Source organism: Myripristis murdjan, chromosome 5 (assembly GCF_902150065.1).
Source record: "Myripristis murdjan chromosome 5, fMyrMur1.1, whole genome shotgun sequence".
Classification (NCBI taxonomy): Eukaryota; Metazoa; Chordata; class Actinopteri; order Holocentriformes; family Holocentridae; genus Myripristis; species Myripristis murdjan.
Window position 1 is genome coordinate 7,826,353 of NC_043984.1, and position 22,366 is coordinate 7,848,718.

At 39.8% G+C, this 22,366-nt stretch overlaps 2 protein-coding genes and 1 long non-coding RNA gene across 3 annotated transcripts; 2 read left to right on the top strand and 1 right to left on the bottom strand.

Moving 5' to 3' along the window:
- Positions 1 to 1,368: 1,368 nt before the first annotated feature.
- Positions 1,369 to 3,598, top strand: LOC115359181 (odorant receptor 131-2-like). The gene is made up of 2 exons (XM_030051528.1): positions 1,369 to 1,461; positions 2,789 to 3,598. The coding sequence occupies exons 1-2, from the start codon at positions 1,369 to 1,371 to the stop codon at positions 3,596 to 3,598; spliced, it is 903 nt and encodes a 300-aa protein (XP_029907388.1).
- Positions 3,599 to 9,871: 6,273 nt separating this feature from the next.
- Positions 9,872 to 12,158, top strand: LOC115359190 (odorant receptor 131-2-like). The gene is made up of 2 exons (XM_030051538.1): positions 9,872 to 10,018; positions 11,391 to 12,158. Exons 1-2 carry the CDS (start codon positions 9,872 to 9,874, stop codon positions 12,156 to 12,158), a joined length of 915 nt encoding a protein of 304 aa, XP_029907398.1.
- Positions 12,159 to 13,737: 1,579 nt separating this feature from the next.
- LOC115359571 (uncharacterized) lies at positions 13,738 to 21,823 on the bottom strand. The gene is made up of 3 exons (XR_003928254.1): positions 21,670 to 21,823; positions 16,308 to 16,346; positions 13,738 to 13,865 (listed from the first exon to the last, which is right to left on the bottom strand). It is a non-coding gene; the product is annotated as an uncharacterized LOC115359571 (long non-coding RNA).
- Between the last annotated feature and the right edge of the window lie 543 nt (positions 21,824 to 22,366).

A 22,366-nucleotide genomic window follows, 5' to 3' on the forward strand; every position in this document is an offset into this window, starting at 1 on the left:
AAAGATTTTTCCACAAATATTTCATGATAATATTTGAGATTGTGTAAAATTTTAAGGGTGTCTGAAAACTTTTTTCCACCACTGTATTTTGGGGAGATTGACATGAAATTAAAAAGAATTCTCATGCTCCTCTTTCAACTTTAGTCAGCTCATGTCTTTCCTGTCATGCCATCTAAGGCAAAAATGAACAAACCCTGTTCTTTCACTACTTGCATTTCCCTGACATGCACAAAACCAGTGGTAAAGGGGCCACGATTGTTGCTCAAAGTGGAATTTATCACAGGTGATGTTGCAGATAAGGTCATTCCTCTGTAGTTAGAAGGGTGATACAAGAGTCAGTGGATGAGTGCAAAAACAGTTCAGAAAAACGAATGAGAGTTTAAAATGCAGAAGAGCTTGGTAAGGGTGAGCAATGGAGCTGACTAAAAATGGCTGTGTATTCCTAGAACACAATCAATGTGAGATTAAATTGTATACATGGCATGGTTTTGCAGCAAAGGACTGATTTTTTTTCACCGAGCCAAAGTTGTTGGTTGAATTTAGAAGCTGATTATGGAATTTGTTAGCGGGTCACTGATGGGGAAAAACATGCATTCTTTGCATAATGCATACACACACCCCTAACCAAAACCAAAAAAAGTACACACTCACCCAAACCTGTATTTGTGTATGTGCGCACATGTGTGACCTTTATCAAGTCATAGTATATAAGTCTGATGTTGCGACCACAGAATCATAATGAGTGTGACTAGAGCTGACTGCATCATCTGAGGTCTGTATTCAGTTTGTGCTTCTAACACTTAATAGCAGTCCATTTAAACTGTTAAGTAAAGAAAGAAGTCATGGATGATCTATGTTAGATGTAGCCATGTATAGAGTATTGATTAGCTGAATACAATGGTGGTCTAAAGTTAAAGTTAGTTTTATATCATTAAACAAATGATGTGACTGCTTTGGGGTCTTTTTGGCTGCTGCTCACACTATGAAAGACTTGTTAGGATTAAGCATTACGCTCATTTATTAAAAAGAAAGAAAATTAAGAAATTAAGAAATAATGCCAGTTGCAGCTGTAATATTGACTCATTGCACAATTATGACAAGGAAGTACAAATGTGTAGTGTGCTCTGGGTTTAAACATCAACAGGAAGACTGCACTCTGTGTTACCACTTAAAATGTGTGCCAGCTTAAATGAATGGTTGTCAACAGAATTTCAGATGCCATTTATGCATATACTCTAACACTGCATTATTATATTTATATTGCCATGTATTCCTCTCTCTTTTGAAACAAGTTTATCGGACGCTGACATCTGACACATGAATTTTTCATCTGGGGGAAGCAATCTGACATACCGGGATCCGTTCATTATGGCTGCCTGCAAGAATGTGATTGTCGTTGCCCTCGGCATCTCCATCAACTGTATCAATGCTACTATGGTCCACACATTCACCAAACAGCAAGTGAGCACTATGCTAAATACATTGATTTATTTTCAAAGAGAAAGTCTTAGAGAAATAAGTAAGAATTCATCAAATGTTACCAGAATAACAAAAACATCCGCCTTTCTTCCTCCCTAATATAGGTATTCAAGTTAATTTCTGTTGGCCTATTTCTTTCATTTCCCCTCCCTGCTGCTTTTAATAAGTAAATTAAAGTACCACTTTGCTGGTTTTCAGCCTCATCTCCATGTATTTGTCATATTCTAACAAGCTGCTGCTCAGCCCATACATCCTCAGGTGCAGTATTTGGGTGGTGAACACAACCTGGCAGCAAGATGGGCCTCATTAATCAAGCAAGAAACCTTTTTTTTCATAGTTCTTTCATAATGATGTTTACACATGAAAACTGGGATTCATCAACTTTTCAACTTTTTCAGGAGCCCTGCTTGTTCAGCTGTGTGGACAAAAAAATATTATTTATCATTATTATTATTTTTATTTATTTTTTCTGACACATTACATTTTTTTTCCAACACCGAAACTGCCTAATTTGACTTAATTTACTCCTGAAAATTTGATTAGGTAGAGAAACACAAGGAAAGACCTTTTTTGGTTCACATCAGACCGTTTTCATTTGACCTCTTGCACAGTTGTGTGGATGAATCTTCTGGAGATAGGCTACTTAGTGCCAGATTTTTTGTTTTTGTTTTTGTTCTTGTGGAGCAGAGACCAAAGGGCCTCTGCTACCTAAAGAATATATTCTTATTCAAGTTCTAGCTCTGCCTCAGCAAAATTATTTTTCTTCTGCTGCTTACCCAGGTGAATGTGAACCTCTGAAGCTTTTAGTTCATACACATATGGTAAATTTACATTTTCAAACATAATGATGAATGAAGCTACTGCCAACTGTAAAGGGCGTACATAAACACACCATACTATGACAGGCACATAGAAATATAGTTGAAAACTGATGAAGTGATCCTTTAATTAGCTGAGTTAATATTCAGTTATTTCTCTGAACTCGCACTATTCTACTTTCATATCTACTTTATCTATATTCTATCTCTCTATATTGTCTTATTATCCATTTTTCTGTTATACTCTGCATTCCAGTGCCAGGATGCATAGAGTCGCATTAGAAACATAAAAATAACATGACTCTCTGTGAAGGCTTAAATCAAAATGGATGGTATTATTGAGCTACAGAGAGCAAAGGCCTACAAGACAATGAAAAGATCTTAGAAAAACAGGGTCACAGGGCCATTACTGTCCAAACTGGGCTGACCATCACTGCATTTTAATGCATTTTAATGTAACACACTCTAACCAGTTCTTTTCTCCTGTTCAGATCCTCAATTTGAACCCTCGTTACATTCTTTTCATCCACCTGGTGATCAACGACATGATCCAGTTGACTGTCAGCATCTCCCTCTTCCTCTCCAGCTACATTTTCTACACCATCAGTGTCCCTGTCTGTAGCATCTTGATCATGCTTGCTGTTTTCACCACACAAAACACGCCTCTGAACTTAGCTTTTATGGCAGTGGAGTGTTACATCGCTGTCTGCATTCCCCTCCGTCATGCCCACTTATGTACAGTCAAGAGAACCCATGTTGCGATTGGTTTGATCTGGACAATGAGTGTGCTTTCCATCCTACCAGATCTTTTCATCCTTATAACCACTGAACCTCTGGAGTTTTTTCATGCCAGGGTCTTCTGTGCCAGGGATATGGTGTTCAGGAGTACCTACAGCATCACAAAGAGGAATGCGTCACATACAGCATTTCTGGTGTTGGTTTGGCTCACTCTATTCTATACTTATGTCAACATTTTGTTTACAGCCAAAGCAGCTAAAGCAGATGCTAAAAAGGCAAGAAACACTATCCTCCTGCATGCCTTTCAGCTGTTATTGTGTATGCTCAACTATGTGCAACCTATGCTAATTCAAGCACTGATGCACTTGGCCCCTGCAGCCAAAGTATCCACAAATTTTACAAGTTTTATTGCAAATCAAATCATCCCACGTTTTGTTAGTCCTATTATTTATGGACTACGAGACAACACTTTCAGGACATACTTCAAAAAGTATTTTCTGTGTACAGTAACCATCCGCACCCATCCAAAGACTTCAGTAAAGATGAAGTCTGATAATGTCTGATACTTTTCATTTGATACTTGGATTAGTCTTTTATTTAATCAAAATCAACAATGTTTGAACAAAACAACTGAGAAATACATTATTAGTAGGGGAATACATGAATCACATTCTGCTGAGTAAACCAATCGATGAGTGAGATTGACAAGTTTCAGTTATTTTACTTACTTTTTTCATTGTCCAATTTAAATCTAATTCAAACAACATGTGAATGAGCAAAAATCATGAGAACACAGTTGTTTTTTTTTTTTTAAGAAAATGAAGATTATTTTTTTCTAGATTTATAAGTTACTTCCAACTCCACGGGTGAACAGCAGTTCACTGATTGTCATGTTTCATCCAGCTAATTAAGTTGTGATAGCCTTGGTACTGCTTGTATTGGACAAAACAAGGTGTTTATCTCAAGTCAAACACCAGTAACAGTAACATCTGTATAGTTTTTGACTTTTTTTTTTCTCAAACCACAACTAAAAGGCATACATTCAGTTGGTGGCAGTGAGAAAACTATACTAATAAGTACAATACTACTAATAATAAACAATATTAATAAGTCAGGTTGGGTTTTTCAGGCAAAATTTAAAAAAATTGGGCCTGACATAAAATCTACTATGGTGACAGGGAGCTGAGGGGTTATAAAAGCATTATGGTGGGACTAGAGATGAACTGGGACTAAAAAATAGCCCTGGACTCGGCAATCTGTGTTTGGAAAAACAAGAGCCCCTTGCAGCGTTGTCATGATACCTTAATTCTAACTCATGACATTATCCAGGATATCACAATACCACTGATGTTGATTGGATGGTGTTTACAGCATCATATTCTAGTTCAGCCACAATACTTATGAGAGACTTGCTGACTGGACCGTAGGAAACATGAACCTGAGAGCACACAACAACACATAGCCATGATAAAACAGATAATAAGAAGGCTGTATTTATACAGTTTAAGTAGAATACACATTTAAAGATGGAGGACACACCTCAGATGTCTTGCTGGCTGGACAGTAGGAAACAGTGGCCTGAAAGCACACAACAACAAACTGGTAAGAAAAAAATGCTCCAGACTGTAACTGACTAATCTGAATAATGGGTGTCATCCTCTGCCCTCGGTCTGCTCAGCTTGGATAAACAAATGATAGAATGAATATAAAAAAACAGGGTTTATGTAGCCAATTGTCTTATAGCACCTTTTCCCCCTACATTTATTCCCATTAATGTTATTAATATAATATTACTAATCAAGTTCAAGTTCAAGTTCAAGAGTTTTATTGTCATATGCACAGTAGAACAAGTAGTTATACTACACAATGAGATTTCTACTCTGTTCATTCTCCCTAAAGGACTGCATCCAACATAGAAATCTAATAAAAATAGATAAAACAACAACAACAACAACAACAACAATAATAATAATAATAATAGTGGTTCACATTATAGATACATATGTGTTATTTACATTGCGTGGAGGATATACAGTGCAATACTGAATTTAGCAGCATTCCTGTAGTGCAGGAGTCGTAAGGTGCATGAATGCATGAATAAAGGGTAATGAGCAGTACTTAATATAATTACACTGTTGGTTCAGATGATCTATCTGGTTGCATCATTAGAAATTACACTTTGTTTTCTAAATTGGTAACTAACATAGTGTGAAAGTAACTCCACTTTGTGCTTCTCTCATGTAATTGTTTTATTTTTTGCATACATGATAACACATTCTGGTACTAGGGAGCCTTGGAAGAAGAAGGGTCCTGTATTGGCCAGAATAAATCAGTGGTCTCTGTTACCAATAAAACACAAAAAAAAAAACTTAACATTGTAAACTTTCTTAAAGGGTAGAATTTATGGAAGAGCTGTTGCTTTGAACTACATTAGAGGGTTAGGGTTAGGGTTAGGTGTTAGCTGTGCAGGTGGAACTAATATAGTGACCACTGAGTGTGTGTGTGTGTACATATATATGTCCCAATGATGGTCAGTGAGAAGAGTCAGCAGTGACACATTCACATCCTCTAGCTTAAGGTAGTACTTTGGCCTTGTTTAGACTGCCAGGACAAATCTGTTTTCTGTTATAACCAGAAAGTAACCACATTGATTTTAGAAGGGCAGCAAAAAACCCACACAGAATGTGTCCTGGTTCCCCAACACCCAACGCTGACCTTGTTGACCTAGACAATGTCCGAGCTGGTGTCGCTCTCCTTTTTGTGCTCACACTCAAATCAAGGTATTGGTTTGTAGCACTAAAGACCTTGCCCATGGGGCTACACTGGATTTAAACATGCCCTGACCAGGATTTGAACCATGGTCCTCCAGGATCCACCTGCAGGTCCAGGCTGTGCAAAGATACCCCTAAGACAGTACAGCGCATCACAGCAGGGTGCAAGATGCTGGCAGGTACAGCATACATGGAGCATCATAAACAAGAGGCTGGCATAGCGTACAGGAACATCCGCACCAAATTGGGGCCAGAATTCCCAGGATCAAAATGGAAGACACCTCCAAAGGTGGTTGAGAAGGACAGAGCCAAGACCCTGTGGGACTTACACGCCCAGGCGGATAAACTGGTGGTGGCTAATCAACCAGACTTTGTGGTGGTCAACAAACAGCAGAAGAAGGCAGTAGTGATAGATGTAGTGATCCTGAGCAACAGCAACATTGGGGAGAAGGAACATGAGAAAGTCAAAAAATACCAAGGCCTGAGAAGGGGGCTAGAGAAGATGTAGGGAATGAAGGCAACAGTGGTGCAGGTGGCAACTGGAGCTCTCAGGGCTGTGACCTCCAAACTGGGAGAGTAGCTCCAGCAGATTCCAGGAACAACATCTGAGATTTCTGACCAGAAGAGCGCAGTCCTCAGAACAGCTAAGATACTGCACAGAACCCAAGTTTGAAGGAGACACAAGCATCTGTATGTATCTCTATATACGTATATGTAAGTGTGTGTGTATATATTTTTTATTTTATTTTATTTTATTTTATTTATCCTTTATTTTACCAGCAAGGTCCCATTGAGACACAATGTCTCTTCTTCCAGGGAGTCCTGGTCAAAATGGCAGCATAAAAAAGTTTCAAACACAGAAGGACACCAATTACACATAGACACACAAAGGGGTACCATTACACAAAGACAAAGGCTGACAAGACAATACAGGCTAAACCGGCTCGGATCACCAGCACTAAGCAGAGAGGAAAAAAAAAAAAATCAACAGCATGTTGTAAGTGGCCTATATCAGACAATGACATTGTTCTGTAAGGACAGTATTTAACAGACTTTTAAAAATATGAATTGTATGTAGGGAATCTAAGTTAAGAAGGCTTTGCAGCTCATTCCATGCATGTGGGGCATAGGCATGGAAGGCAGATTTCCCCAACTCTGTCTGTGGAGGAGTTTGAAGAAGAAGCTTATTTGAAGAACATGTATTACAGTTGTCCCTCGCTATAACGTGGTTCACCTTTTGCGGCCTCACAGTTTCGCGGATTTTTTTTTGTGCAATTTTGCATGCTTTTTTTTTTTTTTTTTTTTTACAGTGCATTGTGTTCTGCGTCCTGATTGGCTAAGAGACTGTAGACCATTGTCAATCAATCTCCTCCGTGCCGTGTCTCCTGTACAGTACAGAATGCGTTCATTGTAAAATACTGGACTTATTTTTCTATGAAGGTTTGAACTTTGAGAGTGTTTAAACAAGAGAGAAAAGTGAGAAAATGTTAATGCCTGTCTAAGAAAAGTGTATAAAGTGTGTAGTGAGGGGTTTTACAGCCTTAAAACATCTATAATAATTGTAAAAAATAAAGCTGACTACTTCGCGGATTTCGCCTATTGCGGGTTATTTTTAGAACGTAACTCCCGCGATAAACGAGGGACCACTGTATATGTTTGATGGTGGATGGATAACGGGCTGCATATGTAATGGGGTAATTTGAACATTAAGGCTTTAGCTATAAAAAAATTAAAAGATGTATTCATGCATATCTGTGTATCTTTATATCTATGGATATATAGATATAAATAGATACAGATTATTTAGATTATAGGACATAAATTCCCTCTCCCCTCAACCCATTGGGCGGTTTTGTGTCTCCTTCAACCACAGGTCCTCTACCAGTGGCCTGGGAGCCTGAGGGTTGAGGGGTCTACACATGTAAATATACCAGTTTTGCACCTAATTTGGAATATTGATGTTTTTTGGAATCTCATTTTGAGGTTTCCCATGTTATTCAACACAGCAACATAAATTGGGACAGCATGTTTCAGATTAATTCATCTCTTAGAATTTAGCAATGGAAGACAGAAATCCAAATGTTATTCAGGGACAAATTCTGTTAGGCAGTGCCCTCATTCTGGCAGTATTCTTTGTATTGTGAACTTCTAGCTCTCTTCGTAAATAATCTCTTTGAAAATCAATCCCAAATAATTTCAAATTGGGAGCATTCCAGTGTATTTCTATGATCTAAAAAACTACACGTGGATTCAAGTGCAATTGAGATTGATTACAAATATGATTTGAATAATAATTCAGTGCCACAGATTATTTAACTTGCTGTCCCACTTTGAGAAATGCTGAATGAAATTGCTTTTGGCACTCTTAATACAAATATATATGTCTTGCCTCTTGGACACACCAACATGGATTCTTCGCATGTGGTCAGGCAACATCTTGAGGAATTAAGACATTTATTACATGTTTAGCTATAGTATGTTGGGTAGAGGAAGACAAATCAGCCTATCACACCTTTTAGAAGAGCAACAAGTGGCCCACATATTGCTGATATCACCTTTATGTCATCACTTTTATAAATGCCTACAGCAATAAAATGACATTCTTCTCAAGATGGTGTACAGATGATAATAAATGAGTAAGTCTCTTTGCCTAGTACTGAGGCAAGTGACTCAGCAGTGAACTGTCATCAGCATTTTTTCTTTGTTCTAAAAATGAAAATGGCAATGATTTTTTTATTTCAACAGACAATGTGGCCAGTGGTCACTTATTAGTTCTTCCCAATTGCCAGTAATTGAGCAAATGCAAAATTAACATTAACAAAATTAACTTGGTGATTTTATGTGAACTAGGTCTGCCGCAGCTGGACAAAGAGGGACCTAACAGATACATGTGCTCACACGGAGTACACTCACACACAGACACACACACACACACTCACACACTCACACACACACACTCACACACACAAACACACACACACACACACACACACACACACACACACACACACACACACACACACACACACACACACACACACACACACACACACACTTGTATCCTTAGATATTTGCCAAACCCACCACATATAAATGCTATTGCATGGATTTGGTAGGGCCACACCATCATATCACGATCCAGGTCTTGCAGTGGCACATGAGGTAAGTGTACTTTTGTTTCTTTCATATAGTCTCAAAAGAATATCACAACAAAGCTGAATGAAATACTTTGGTGCTAATATAGTGAAATAACTTTTCATCAGTGATTTCCTATTGCCTTATCATAGTTCTGGGTTGCATTGAAATGACTGATACTGTCTATCAGCAGACTGGTCTTTACACTGCCTTACCTGAGGTGTGAACTGCTGCATACTGTCTATCTGCAGAGGATGAAAGAGTAACAAATAAGCTCTCACACTGGTGTTTTTTTGCTCCATAGTGTTAATCAATTTTATTATCGAACATGCAGCAGTTTCATCATCCACGTTCTGAGCACAGTGTTTTGAAACTGTTGGATCAAACACTGAGTCTCATTCCAAACTGACATGTCTTCCATCTGAAAACCATGACACACACGTTATGCAAAAAGCTAAAACTAACCATTCTACTTTTTAAAGGACTTTGTTAACTTTTGAAATCACATTGCTTTTATAATGTACGATGAAGAATGCTCTATTACTGCAGTCACTTTAATTGTATGCTCAAAATATGTGATTTAATTCTTTTATATTTCAAGTTGATGCCCTGATCCTCCACCTGAGGTGAGTGCTGCTGTATGCTCTTCGCTGAGCTGGCCTTGCACAGAGGGCTATATATTTTAAATATATATCAAATGATATATCATGAAGATGGTTTAACATCTAGATCAATTGTTAATATATTTGTAAATTCAGTATGGAATTGAAAAATAAGCATATGTGAAGTGGTATTCACCCAGCTCATAACAAGCCTATGATCAGTGATGAATGATCAAATTATATTTTTGCCTCAATGCTTCTTGTGAAAATTGATGAACATTATAATCTGTCTTGTTTGTTCATCTTCAGCAACTTCAGCCTTCCAGAGATGAACCTGTCATTTGCCAATTTAACAGTCATAAGCCATCGAGACTCCTTCGACAAAGCTGTTGCCAAAAATGTGGTTGTTGTGGCTCTCAGCATCTCCATCAACTACATCAACGTCAACCTCATTCACACCTTTCGCAGGCATCAGGTTTGATAATTCCTCTTCATACATATATGTATATGTTGTTTAAAAAAAAAAAAAAAAAAAAAAAAAATTTTTATGCCTGTTGGTCAGACTGAGGACAATGCTTTGGGTATGATCAATAGTTCGATTTTATAGATGAAATAAATAAATACAAATAAATAAATAAAAGGCACCATATCTTGAGGCTCATGTCTTCATGCCCCTGCAGATTTAAATGACGGCTGTTTATGTGTAGAATTTCCAATTCTATATGAAAACAGATTTTTCTAATGCAAAGGAAATTCTATGTTTGGAAAAATCAAATCAAAACAAAACAAAACAAACAAACAAACAAAAAAAAAAAAACACCAGTGTTCTTAAAGCAGTCCCTCTAGGATTTTGCGATCACAAGACTGTGAAATTCAACCAGTCCCTGCAATAATTTGCAATTATGTCCTGTTTCTGCAATATTTCCAAAAATGTGTGTGTGTGTGTGTGTGTACTGTAATAGAAATTATCATGTTTTTTTTTCCCTTTTCTTTCTTTAATGAAAGAGATTTTGGTCAGCTTTTGAAGATTTACTTTTTTTTACTACTTACTTGTGATACACTGCAAAATCTTACCAAGATTATTTGTCTTATTTCAAGTCAAAAATGTCTTATTTCTAGTCAAAATATCTCATTACACTTAAAATAAGACATGATCACCTCAGAAGTAACTTGTTTTTAGACAATTTTCACTTGTTTCAAGTAAAAATTCACTTGTTTCAAGTGAAAATTTGCTTGAAAAAAGTGAAAATTTGCTTGTTTCATTGGCAAAATTTGCCAGTGGAAAAAGTGAAAATTCACTTGAAATAAGTGAAAATGAGCTAGAAACAAGAAACAAATTTTGCCAATGAAACAAGCACAAACAAAGCAAATTTTCACTTTTTTCAAGCAAATTTTCACTTGAAACAAGAGACAACTGTCTAAAAACAAGTTGCTTCTGAGGTGATCATGTCTTATTTTAAGTGCAATGAGATATTTTGACTAGGAATAAGACATTTTTGACTTGAAATAAGACAAATAATCTTGGTAAGATTTTGAGTTTTTGCAGTGTATGCAATCATTCCTGAAAAAAAGCCCCTGCAAAAATCATTTATTTCATTTTGAGCTGCAGAAATCCTGTTGGGACTGTACTGATCATTTTTTGAAGGAACTCCCATCTTCTTTACACATTCCCCCAATTATAAACTGCTTTCTTGTCTAGTTTTGCCCTCCTCCCTCCTCCCCTGAACTCTGCTCTGCTCACGCTACTATCTTCTCTCTTCAAATTTTAAAATGTCACATTTTCCCTGCACTCTTACCGCCTTCTTCCATCTCACTCCTCCTCACTGTTCCTTGTTGACTTTCTCCAGATCTTCTACATGAATCCTCGCTACATCCTTTTCATTCACCTAGTGGTCAACGATATGATCCAACTGACCATGACCATCCTGCTGTTCCTCATCAGCTACACTCTCCACACAATAAGTGCCTCCCTGTGTTGCATCCTTATCCTGCTTGCTGTTTGCACTACTGAAAACACACCGCTGAACCTGGCCTGCATGGCAGTAGAGTGCTACATTGCTGTTTCCTTCCCCCTCCGTCACACACAGATCTGTACAGTCAAAAAAACGCACATACTGATTGGTCTAATCTGGGTGATGACCATATTGTCTGTCCTGCCCGATCTCTTCATCACCCTGGCCACAGAACCCCTGGACTTTTTTCACACCAGAGTCTTCTGCCTCAGGGAAACCGCCTTTCCAAATCCCAGTATTCCTAAGAAGAGGAATATCAGTTATGTAATACTTCTAGTCACAGTTTGGCTCATTATCCTTTGCACATATGCCAGGATCCTGTTCACTGCTAAGGGCGCTTGCAAAGATGCTAAGAAGGCCAGGAACACTATCCTCCTCCATGGGTTTCAGCTGCTGTTGTGTATGGCTACATATGTAGACCCCCTGATAAAAAGTGCTCTGAAGTACTGGTTCCCTGAACATCATGCAGATTCCCTCTTTGCTTGCTATATTACAATAAACATCCTGCCACGATCCATTAGTCCAATCATCTATGGCCTAAGAGACAAGACTTTCCGGAGATACTTGAAAAAGTATCTGCTGTGTAAAGTGAACACAAAATAGGCATCCTTCAATAGTCTATGATATAGAAGTCTTTTTCAAAAGTAATTTTCAAAACACCAGCACTTCACATCAGCTTTGGCAGGCCTCCCTGAACATCTTTTTCAGTCCCTTAGCCTCAGGGTTTTCAAGCTTTTTCATGCTCCGGACACCCAAGTTGACTTTGAATACACCTCAAACCCTCATTTGAAGTGATTTTGCTCCATGGACCCTGATATGAAAAGATATTTTGGTTTGTGTTTCAATGCCGTATGTAACACTGACAAATACATTCAAAGTGATGAGATTAAAATGTTGAGATAACCAAATTCACTTGCTTTCTTTCAAAAACATGGGGGGAAAGGGTAATCGTTTGTTTTAAACCAACAAAACTTTATTTATAATTCTAGTGGAGAGCTCAAGGTTTCTAAAGACACCAAGTATGTGTGAAATGTATATAAAATGATACACAAGATAGCCGGATATTATCTATTCAATGTGATGCTGCAGTCATAAAACAATGGGATCTTGGCTTTGAATATTTTACTCAATATAAGTGTCATGCTGCTTCAATGAAGTGCTGCAACCAGCAGATACATAATATAAACATGAGATTGTTGCACAAGATGGGGAGAAATGTTTGGGTTTTTTTCTGACTTAAAATATTTAAACACTTAAAATACTGCTAAATTTAAAGAAAAATTAGAGCTTTAGGTGCTAAAATATAAAAATATAGTACATTCATAATGACTTAATCAAAGCTTCATAGCAGCTATTTATTCATTCATTCAAACCTTTTATTTAGTCTCAGAGACACACTGAGGAACTAAGGGTGTGCGGAGGCTCCACTATTTGCATTTGTATTTGTATTTGTATTTGTTTTGGGGCAAAATAATTCAGATTCTGAATAAGAAGTGATTTTTTATTATGTTTTTTAATCATTGGATTTTTAATGACAAAGAAATATAAAATGACTGAAATTCCTACTTATTAAAACTACATAGGTTTAAGAAAACCACTCTAATGACTCTGCATCCTGCAAATTAAAAGAAATCTAGCGGTGAAAAATGTGGAGAGCTTCTGTCTCTCTTTTGACCAACGTCTGAGTCAAATCCTGAGTTCTTTGGTTTGCATGTGTATTGTTTATCATGTGGTCTTTGTGTTGTGTTATTAAGTTTAAGGATGGTTTTACATTATTTATGTTATTGTCTGTTATTGTGTTATTGTCTGTTCTCTTGGTATTACTCCATCCACAATAGGTTTTGTCATATGATGCCTGGGTTTATGCTGCCTCAGAAGATTGGATGTTGAAGACAGCCAGCGCACTGTCATCTCTCTCAGGTAAACCTAAACTGTAAAGATGTTATATGAATTATACAAAGCTTTTATAAAAAAATGTTTGGAAGGGTAATTTATTGGTCAGAAAGCCATTACTTGCTACTTGCAATGTCTCAATGTCTCTGTCTGTAGCATCTTGATCATGCTTGCTGATCAACAAAACACGTCTCTGAACTTAGCTTTTATGGCAGTGGAGTGTTACATCGCTGTCTGCATTCCCCTCCGTCATGCCCACTTATGTACAGTCAAGAGAACCCATGTTGCGATTGGTTTGATCTGGACAATGAGTGTGCTTTCCATCCTACCAGATCTTTTCATCCTTATAACCACTGAACCTCTGGAGTTTTTTCATGCCAGGGTCTTCTGTGCCAGGGATATGGTGTTCAGGAGTACCTACAGCATCACAAAAAGGAATGCGTCACATACAGCATTTCTGGTGTTGGTTTGGCTCACTCTATTCTATAATTATGTCAACATTTTGTTTACAGCCAAAGCAGCTAAAGCAGATGCTAAAAAGGCAAGAAACACTATCCTCCAATCGAGTGAGGCTGACAAGTTTCAATTATTTTACTTACTTTTTTCATTGTCCAATTTAAATCTAATTCAAACAACATGTGAATGAGCAAAAATCATGAGAACACATTTTTTAAATAAAGTTTTTTTTTTCTAGATTTATAAGTTACTTCCAACTCCAAAGGTGAACAGCAGTTCACTGATTGTCATCCAGCTAATTAAGCTGTGATAAAAAAAAGTCAAACACCAGTAACAGTAACATCTGTATAGTTTTTTACTTTTTTTTTTTTTTTTTTCTCAAACCACAACTAAAAGGCATACATTCAGTTGGTGGCAGTGAGAAAACTATACTAATAAGTACAATACTACTAATAATAAACAATATTAATAAGTCAGGTTGAGTTTTTCAGGCAAAATTTAAAAAATTTGGGCCTGACATAAAGGGCTCTAGTTTCGCAGACCAGGTGAGGCGGGGGCGCAGCACAGCTGCGCTTCGCCAACTGGGTGTGGCTAGGTAGATTTTGCAAGTTCGGCACGCCGTGCGCCCTGGTGCAAGTACTCCGCTGTTCCTCCTACCGGCGGAAGGGAGGAGAGAAGGCATGGAGGGGGTTTGACACTTTAAACATTCACTTTAAACCAATCAAATGAGCCCCTGTCCTCGCCTTTAAATGCAATGCGCGAAGGCGTAATGAACATTTACACAATTGACATGGAGGAAGAGAGCAGCAGCAACGCACACTCAGGACAATAAGGCCAGTCTTGGCTGCTGGAATGTTGCTGGAGCTACCTGCCATCCATCTATCCATCCATCCATCCATCCATGCATCTATCCTTACATTCGTCTTCCTCATTCCCCTGTCTTTCCATTACCTACCTGCCTCTCATCTCTCTTTTTCCAGCTTTGTCAACGTCTGTTAAAGTTATTGATTTTTACGAGCAAATATAAATTTAACTGTGAAGCCCCCATTTTAATGAATGTTTTTACCTCAAAGGATAATCCTCGCCATATTCATATAAATACATGTTTGTTTTGCAACTTTGGACTCCATCACTTACTGATGCAACAAAACACTAGATATTAAAACAAAATCCGTTCAGGAAAGCTTTTACATTCGCGGTTCTAAACGCTCAGTGTCTGGCAAGGAATTTGTGTGGATTTGTGTGGAATCAGGGTTTCTGCTAGAAAAAATTGGCACCGGACAACGTGACCGGCAGGTTTTCAATTTACCGGACAAATGTTTGAAATTCCGGTCAAATATTATCTGAATTTATTGAGTTTAAAATTATATGCAGGCTACATAAGAATGATATCAAGGCATGCCAATTTATAGCGTAATCTTTTTATTGAAAAGTAGGCTATATCAAATAAAATGAGTGCCGTCAATTGACTCACGTGCGTAACTTCTAAAATAAATAAATAAATATTGCACATGCCTGCGCTCTTTTAACATGAACATAAAACAACTGCAAACAATTGCAACTACAATTTGCGGTGTGCTGCCAACTAGATTGCCAAATAAATGCAATCAAAACTAATAAATAAATAAATTTTAAAAAAATGACAGTCGATTGAGATAGTAGCTTTGAATAGTGTTTTTGACGGTATTTATTGCATTGTTAATGTGCCTGACATTCTGGAAACCTGCCTGTGAGGTCTTGGTGACGTGTGCACGCTGCGCGCTGGTCAGCCAAACTTCCACTACACCGGCTGCGCTCAGCCTGCGCTGAATTCAGATGGCGAGCTTTGAGCGCACCTCGGCGAAGCCTTTTGGCACAAAACTGTCACTTCGCCAAGCTGAATCTGTCAGCACCTCTCCCTGCTGCAACGCCACCCACATCTCAGCGCACCTCGGTCTGCCAAAATACAAAACTGACGAAACTAGCTCTGCGGGGGGTTCGCTTCACTGCGCCACCCTGCGCTGCGCCGGGAAACAAGAGCCCAAAATCTACTATGGTGACAGGGAGCTGAGGGGTTATAAAAGCATTGTGGTGGGACTAGAGATGGACTGGGACTAAAAAATAGCCCTGGACTCGGCAATCTGTGTTTGGAAAAACAAGAGCCCCCTGCAGCGTTGTCATGATGCCTTAATCCTAACTCATGACATTATCCAGGATATCACAATACCACTGATGTTGAATGGATGGTGTTTACAGCATCATATTCTAGTTCAGCCACAATACTTATGAGAGACTTGCTGACTGGACCGTAGGAAACATGAACCTGAGAGCACACAACAACATATAGCCATGATAAAACAGATAATAAGAAGGCAGTATTCATACAGTTTAAGTAGAATACACACTTAAAGATGGAGGACACACCTCAGATGTCTTGCTGGCTGGATGGCAGGAAACAGTGGCCTGAAAGCACACAACAGCAAACAGTGGTAAGGAAAAAAATGCTCCAAACTGTAATTGACTAATCTGAGTAATGGGTGTCATCCTCTGCCCTTGGTCTGCTCAGCTTGGATAAACAAATGATAGAATGAATACAAAAAGTCAATTGTCTTATAGCACCTTTTTTTCCCCTACATTTACTCCCCTTAATGCTACTAATATAATATTAATAATATAATTACACTGTTGGTTCAGATGATCTATCTGGTTGCATCATTAGAAATTACACTTTGTTTTCTAAATTGGTAACTAACTTAGTGTGAAAGTAACTCCAGTTTGTGCTTCTCTCATGTAATTATTCTTTTATGATTTTAATTCCTAAATTCCTATTTGCATGGGGTAAGATGGCGCCGTTGTGTGTGGCTGGCCGTCTACCTGTGCTACCTCTGCTGTGTATTGTCCTGTTCCTATCGCTCTGCTATCATAAAGTGTCATCACTGCTGGTGTATGATCGCCTGAGTCTTTTAAAAATCCGCGATTTTGTGGAAAAACTTCCGATCCAGGACTTTAATGGACAGCCACCGCCGCCTGTACTGGCGTCTATACCCTCTTACCTGTGGTGTTCACCTGCTGCATCGCTACGCAACAGCCGCCGCAGAAGACGAGGAAAGAGAGGTGGAATAATATGCCGGCTGAGAGCTCACCTGGCTTCGGCCTCCACGTACAGCTCTCGTTGCCCGTCGATTGATCTCTCCAGGAAGTGCTCCGGCTATGACATCCGAGGCGTCACGGATTACGCTCACCGATGGCTGCGGCCGGCTGTGCCGGGGGAGGCCGGGTACCCACTCCCCTGTCGCCGGCTCGTGAGGATCCGAAGACGGGGCTGCATACCGGAGAATCTCCGCCCAGTTAATCGGGCCTCCCAACAGACCGATCGGTGTCTGGTTCGCATGGCTCTGATCAACGCCAGGTCCGTTGTGAATAAGACTTTCATTTTAAATGACTTTTTTACTACGCATTCTTTGGATTTTCTGCTTTTGACGGAAACCTGGTTGAAACCATTTGAAAACAGCGCCTTCTCTGAGCTCCTCCCACCCAGCTGTTCTGTCTTCAACTCACCGCGACTTTCGGGGCGAGGGGGGGGGGGCTTGCTGTTGTGTTCAAGGACAGTTTTAAATGCCGGCTTCTTCCCACAGATGTATACTCCTCTTTTGAACTGCAACTGTGTGTGGCGGAGTTCGCAAGTCCCGTGTTGTGCGCTGTTGTCTATCGCCCTCCGAAATACAATAAGGACTTCATTCAGGAGTTTTCTGAGTTTTTGGCAGATATTCTCCCAAAATATGATAAGCTCCTGATTTGCGGTGATTTTAATATTCATGTTTGCTGTCCATCTGACCAACTTGCCACAGACTTCAAACGTCTGCTGGCATCTTTTAATTTAATACAATCAGTGGATAAACCAACACACCATCTTGGGCACACCTTGGACCTTGTTATCTCGCTCGGGCTCTCAATTTCCCTCAAAGACATTTCCGAGGCTGGAATCTCGGATCATTTCCCGATTATTTTTGAACTGACAGTCCCCCAGTCAGTGAGCAAACCTCTGGTTCCATCCCGGCAGCGGCGCATCATCACTTCCTCCACGGCTGATGAGTTTACTGCTGCTTTCAAGGACTCACAGTTATTTTCCTTGAATGGCTTGGTGTCCCCTCTTTGTCCTGACAGTTTTCTTTCCTCCTTCCACTCCACTTGCGCTGGCATTCTGGACTCTATTGCCCCCTTTAGGCAAAAATCGGCTAAGCCAAGAACGGATCCCTGGTTGAACGATATCACCCGCGCCCTCAGGCAACGTTGCAGGCAGGCCGAACGTAAATGGAAGAAGGACAAACTGCATGTGTCCCTGGAAATGTTGAGGAATTCTCTTGCTGACTATCAGAGGGCTGTACGGGAAGCCAAATCTCAGTACCTCTCTAATATTATTTCTAGCAGCAATCACTGTCCCAGGGTGTTATTCAATACTATTAATGCTGTTCTTAACCCATGCATTTCTGCTGTGACTGATATCTCAAACGCCACTTGTGAGAAGTTTCTTTGTTATTTTGCTGACAAAGTAAACTCTGTCAGACAAAACACCAGTAATAATTTTAACTTGCGTTTTAATGATGATTTGCTTGTTGCCCCAACTCACTCTGCTGTACTTGACCAGTTTGAGTTGGTTTCTCTCTCCTCTTTAAGTGACATAGTGAAATCCTTAAAACCTACAAATTGCCCATTGGATATTGTCCCTCCCACTGTGCTGAAATCGGCTTTTAATACTGTGGGGCCTAGCCTGCTGGGCCTTATTAATACCTGCCTTAGGTTAGGAACCGTCCCAACGGCCTTTAAACATGCCGTTGTCAGGCCCCTTCTTAAAAAGCCTACTCTTGATCCTTCAGTTTTATCAAACTTTAGACCTGTGTCTCATCTGCCCTTTCTCTCTAAGGTCCTAGAAAAAGTTGTTTTTAAACAATTACAGTCCTTTTTGGAAAACAACAGTGTTCTTGAAAAGTTTCAGTCTGGGTTCAGATCTCGACACAGCACTGAGTCTGCACTGTTAAAAGTGCACAACGATATTGCGCTGTCTGTGGATGCCAAATGCCCTGTTGTCTTAGTACTGCTTGACCTCACGTCAGCCTTTGACACGGTGGACCATTCAGTCCTCCTGTCACGCTTGAGTGATTATGTTGGTATCCACGGCACTGCCCTTAAGTGGTTTACATCATATTTATCCAGTAGAACCTATTCTGTGATGGTTGGTGACTTGTCCTCCTCCTGTGCTCCTCTCTCCTGTGGGGTCCCACAGGGCTCTATTCTTGGCCCTATTCTCTTTTCTTTATACCTGTTGCCTCTTGGGTCAATTATAGCGAGGCACAACCTTTCTTTTCATTGTTACGCAGATGATTTACAAATCTATCTGCCAGTGAAGCCTAACAGTCACATTGCACAGAGTTCCTTGTTTGCTTGTGTTGCTGATATTAAGCATTGGCTAGCCCTTAATTTTCTTCATTTAAATGATGATAAAACTGAATGCATTGTGTTTAGGGATACTGTGCCGGCTGGCCTTGGCACTTTGTTTTCAAAGCTCAGTCCAACTGTCAGAAATCTGGGTGTGGTTTTTGACAGTCATCTGAAGTTTGACAAACAAATTGACAATGTTGTCAGGACTAGTTTCTTCCAGCTACGTCTCCTGGCTAAAGTCAAAATGTTTTTGAGCCGTCATGACTTGGAAAAAGCCATCCATGCGCTAATCAGTTCACGATTAGATTACTGCAATGCACTTTATATCGGCGTTTCGCAATCGTCTCTTAGTCGCCTTCAACTTGTGCAAAATGCCGCTGCCCGTCTTTTAACTAACACTAACAGACGAGAGCACATCACTCCTGTTCTTAACTCCCTTCACTGGCTTCCCATCTGCTACAGAATTGATTTTAAACTTTTAATGTTTGTTTTTAAAGCTCTTAATGGCCTCGCACCATCTTATTTATCTGAGCTCTTAACGGTTCGTGAGCCTGGAAGAGCGCTGAGGTCGTCTAACCAACTGTTGTTGGAAGTGCCCAGGTCAAAATACAAACACTGGGGCGACCGAGCCTTTTCTGTTGCTGCTCCCAGGCTCTGGAATAAGCTCCCCGCTGAAATGCGTCTGCTTTCTGACCTGGGCCTCTTCAAATCAAGACTAAAAACCTATCTTTTTAGGTTGGCTTTTAGAAACTAGTAGCATGATGACATTTTAAGTTTATTTTATTGTATTCTATTTATTGTATTTTATATTTGGTTTTTATTGTTTTTTTTTTTTTTTTTTTTTTTTTGTCTTTATTGTCTCTCACTGCTTTTATTTATTCCTTTGATTGTAAAGCACTTTGGTTCACCGAAAGGTTTGTTGTAAAGCGCTATATAAATAAAGAACATTTACATTTACATTTACATTTAATGATAACGCATTCTGGTGCTAGGGAGCCTTGGAAGAAGAAGGGTCCTGTATTGGCCAGAATAAATCAGTGGTCTCTGTTACCAATAAAACACAAAAATAGTCTGTATCAGCTATATTCATTCCCTGTTACACTCATCATATATATATTATGGTCTTCAGTTTATCCCTTGTGTTTCACAGTATTTTTCCATTCCTATTTGTCTCGCTCTGTGAGTTGTGGGCATGGCACTCAATCAACAGCCTGACTGCTGATCAGCAGACACCAACTCATCTACCCAGCAGTGTATCTACCCCAGTTCTTCAGCCACTTAGAAGTGTGCATTCAAAGTCTAACTTGTGTTTGCTTTGAATTCAGTCATTCAGCCAGCCTCTCCTGCTGTAAACCTTCCTCCACCATCTGCCTTCACCAGTCAAGATTCATCCACTCACCCACCTCCATCAATACAAACCTGCCAATAAACCCTCTCTATTTCAACTCCCAGGTTGTGTTCTGCATTTGGATCATTCCTATTGATCTCAACATCACCTTGTGAAAATTACTTTATATATCTTAATCTTAACCAATAACTGTGAATGACATCATCTAACTCAGACACGCAATGGTCAGAACGGTCCCAACCTGTAGACAAAAATGGACAAAGACTACAAAAAGGGCCTCATGTCTCATGAAAATAAGATACTGGAGGTTCAAGCTAAATGCATGAACGCAGCCAGGTCTAATGAGGAAGTTGCTTCTCCCATCCTCTTCTCCATTGTCAAAAGTGAACCTGGAACTGTTAACCAGGGACTTGCTACTGGTCATGGTGTGACGTGTCACTCACGTCGGTCAGGTTTTCTGTTCTCATTTATGGTTTTATTTTGTCATTCTCACCCTTTGTCTTGTTTCAGATCACTTTACTTCCTGCTCCTGTGTGTGTTTCCGCCACTGTGATTGTGCAGCCATACAACAATTTAGTCTGTGTTTTCCCTTCCTCAGTGCCAGTTTGTCTTTGTCCTTTGTGTCAAGCATTCCAGCGGTTATCTCTAGCATTATGTGGCCCTTTAAAAGCGTACGCTTTACCTGGCACTGTACAAAGTTGAAAGTCTTAAAATCCGACAACGCCACCCTTTGGTTTAAAAGAGGTAAGGGTCTGCTCGTTAAAATACTTAGGCCGACACAGGTTCAAACGCAAATTTAAAAAGAGCCAACAGTCATTAAACAGCAGAGTAGACACAGGTTTTTAATAAATAATTAAAAACCTTGGGGCGTCACTGAACACGCGCCTCCTCATCCACGGCCCCTGTGGAGAAAGAACTCGGCAGATCACCCGTTCTTGGGTTTGCTAAACACACTCGAAGCAACGTGTCCCTCAACTAATCGTGCCATTTAATGGAACTCACCAACCCGGCAGGATCCAAGACCCTGCCACTGCAGTTGCTGCGTGCAAGGAACTCGTGGCGTCTCCTGTCCAAGCTGCTGTCTGTTCTTGGCCCGGTCTGTGCGGTTCTGCAGTCTCCGCCGTTCTCCTCTGCTTCTTGGCTGCTGTCCCCTCGGGTTTGCTTCCCTTCTCTCAGTTCCCTCTGTCCGTTCTCGGCCTGTCCTCCTGCTGTGTGCAAACAGTGGGTCTGTCTCAATCGAAGGGCTAGATGATTACTAGGTCGCAGCCTACGGTGCCCACGTAGTAGGCGTCCGACGTAGGTGCCGATATCAAGTTTACCGGAACTAAAAGTTTAGTGAATTGGGACAGTGTAGCCTGCAGAGAATTCCTATGTCATTATTATCGAGGCTTCCCGAAGCGCATTTGAGTGATGCAGCGTAAAATGACGAAGTAGGTTTCAGAGGTGTGTCAGTGAACACCTGTGCATGAAACAAAACGATAAGCAGCTTCAACGCTCTCAAGATGGACAACATTGATTCTGTAGTTTTATGTATTTTATTTTATTTTGTCTTCGTGAAGATGCAGAAAATTAAGATAATTGTTACACCTCACAAATTGCAACAGACTATCCCAAATAAAGTAATTGTACACATGGCTACATTGTAACGTACCTGATGCACTGATGGTTGCTATGGAAACATCATGCAAAATGCCTATGG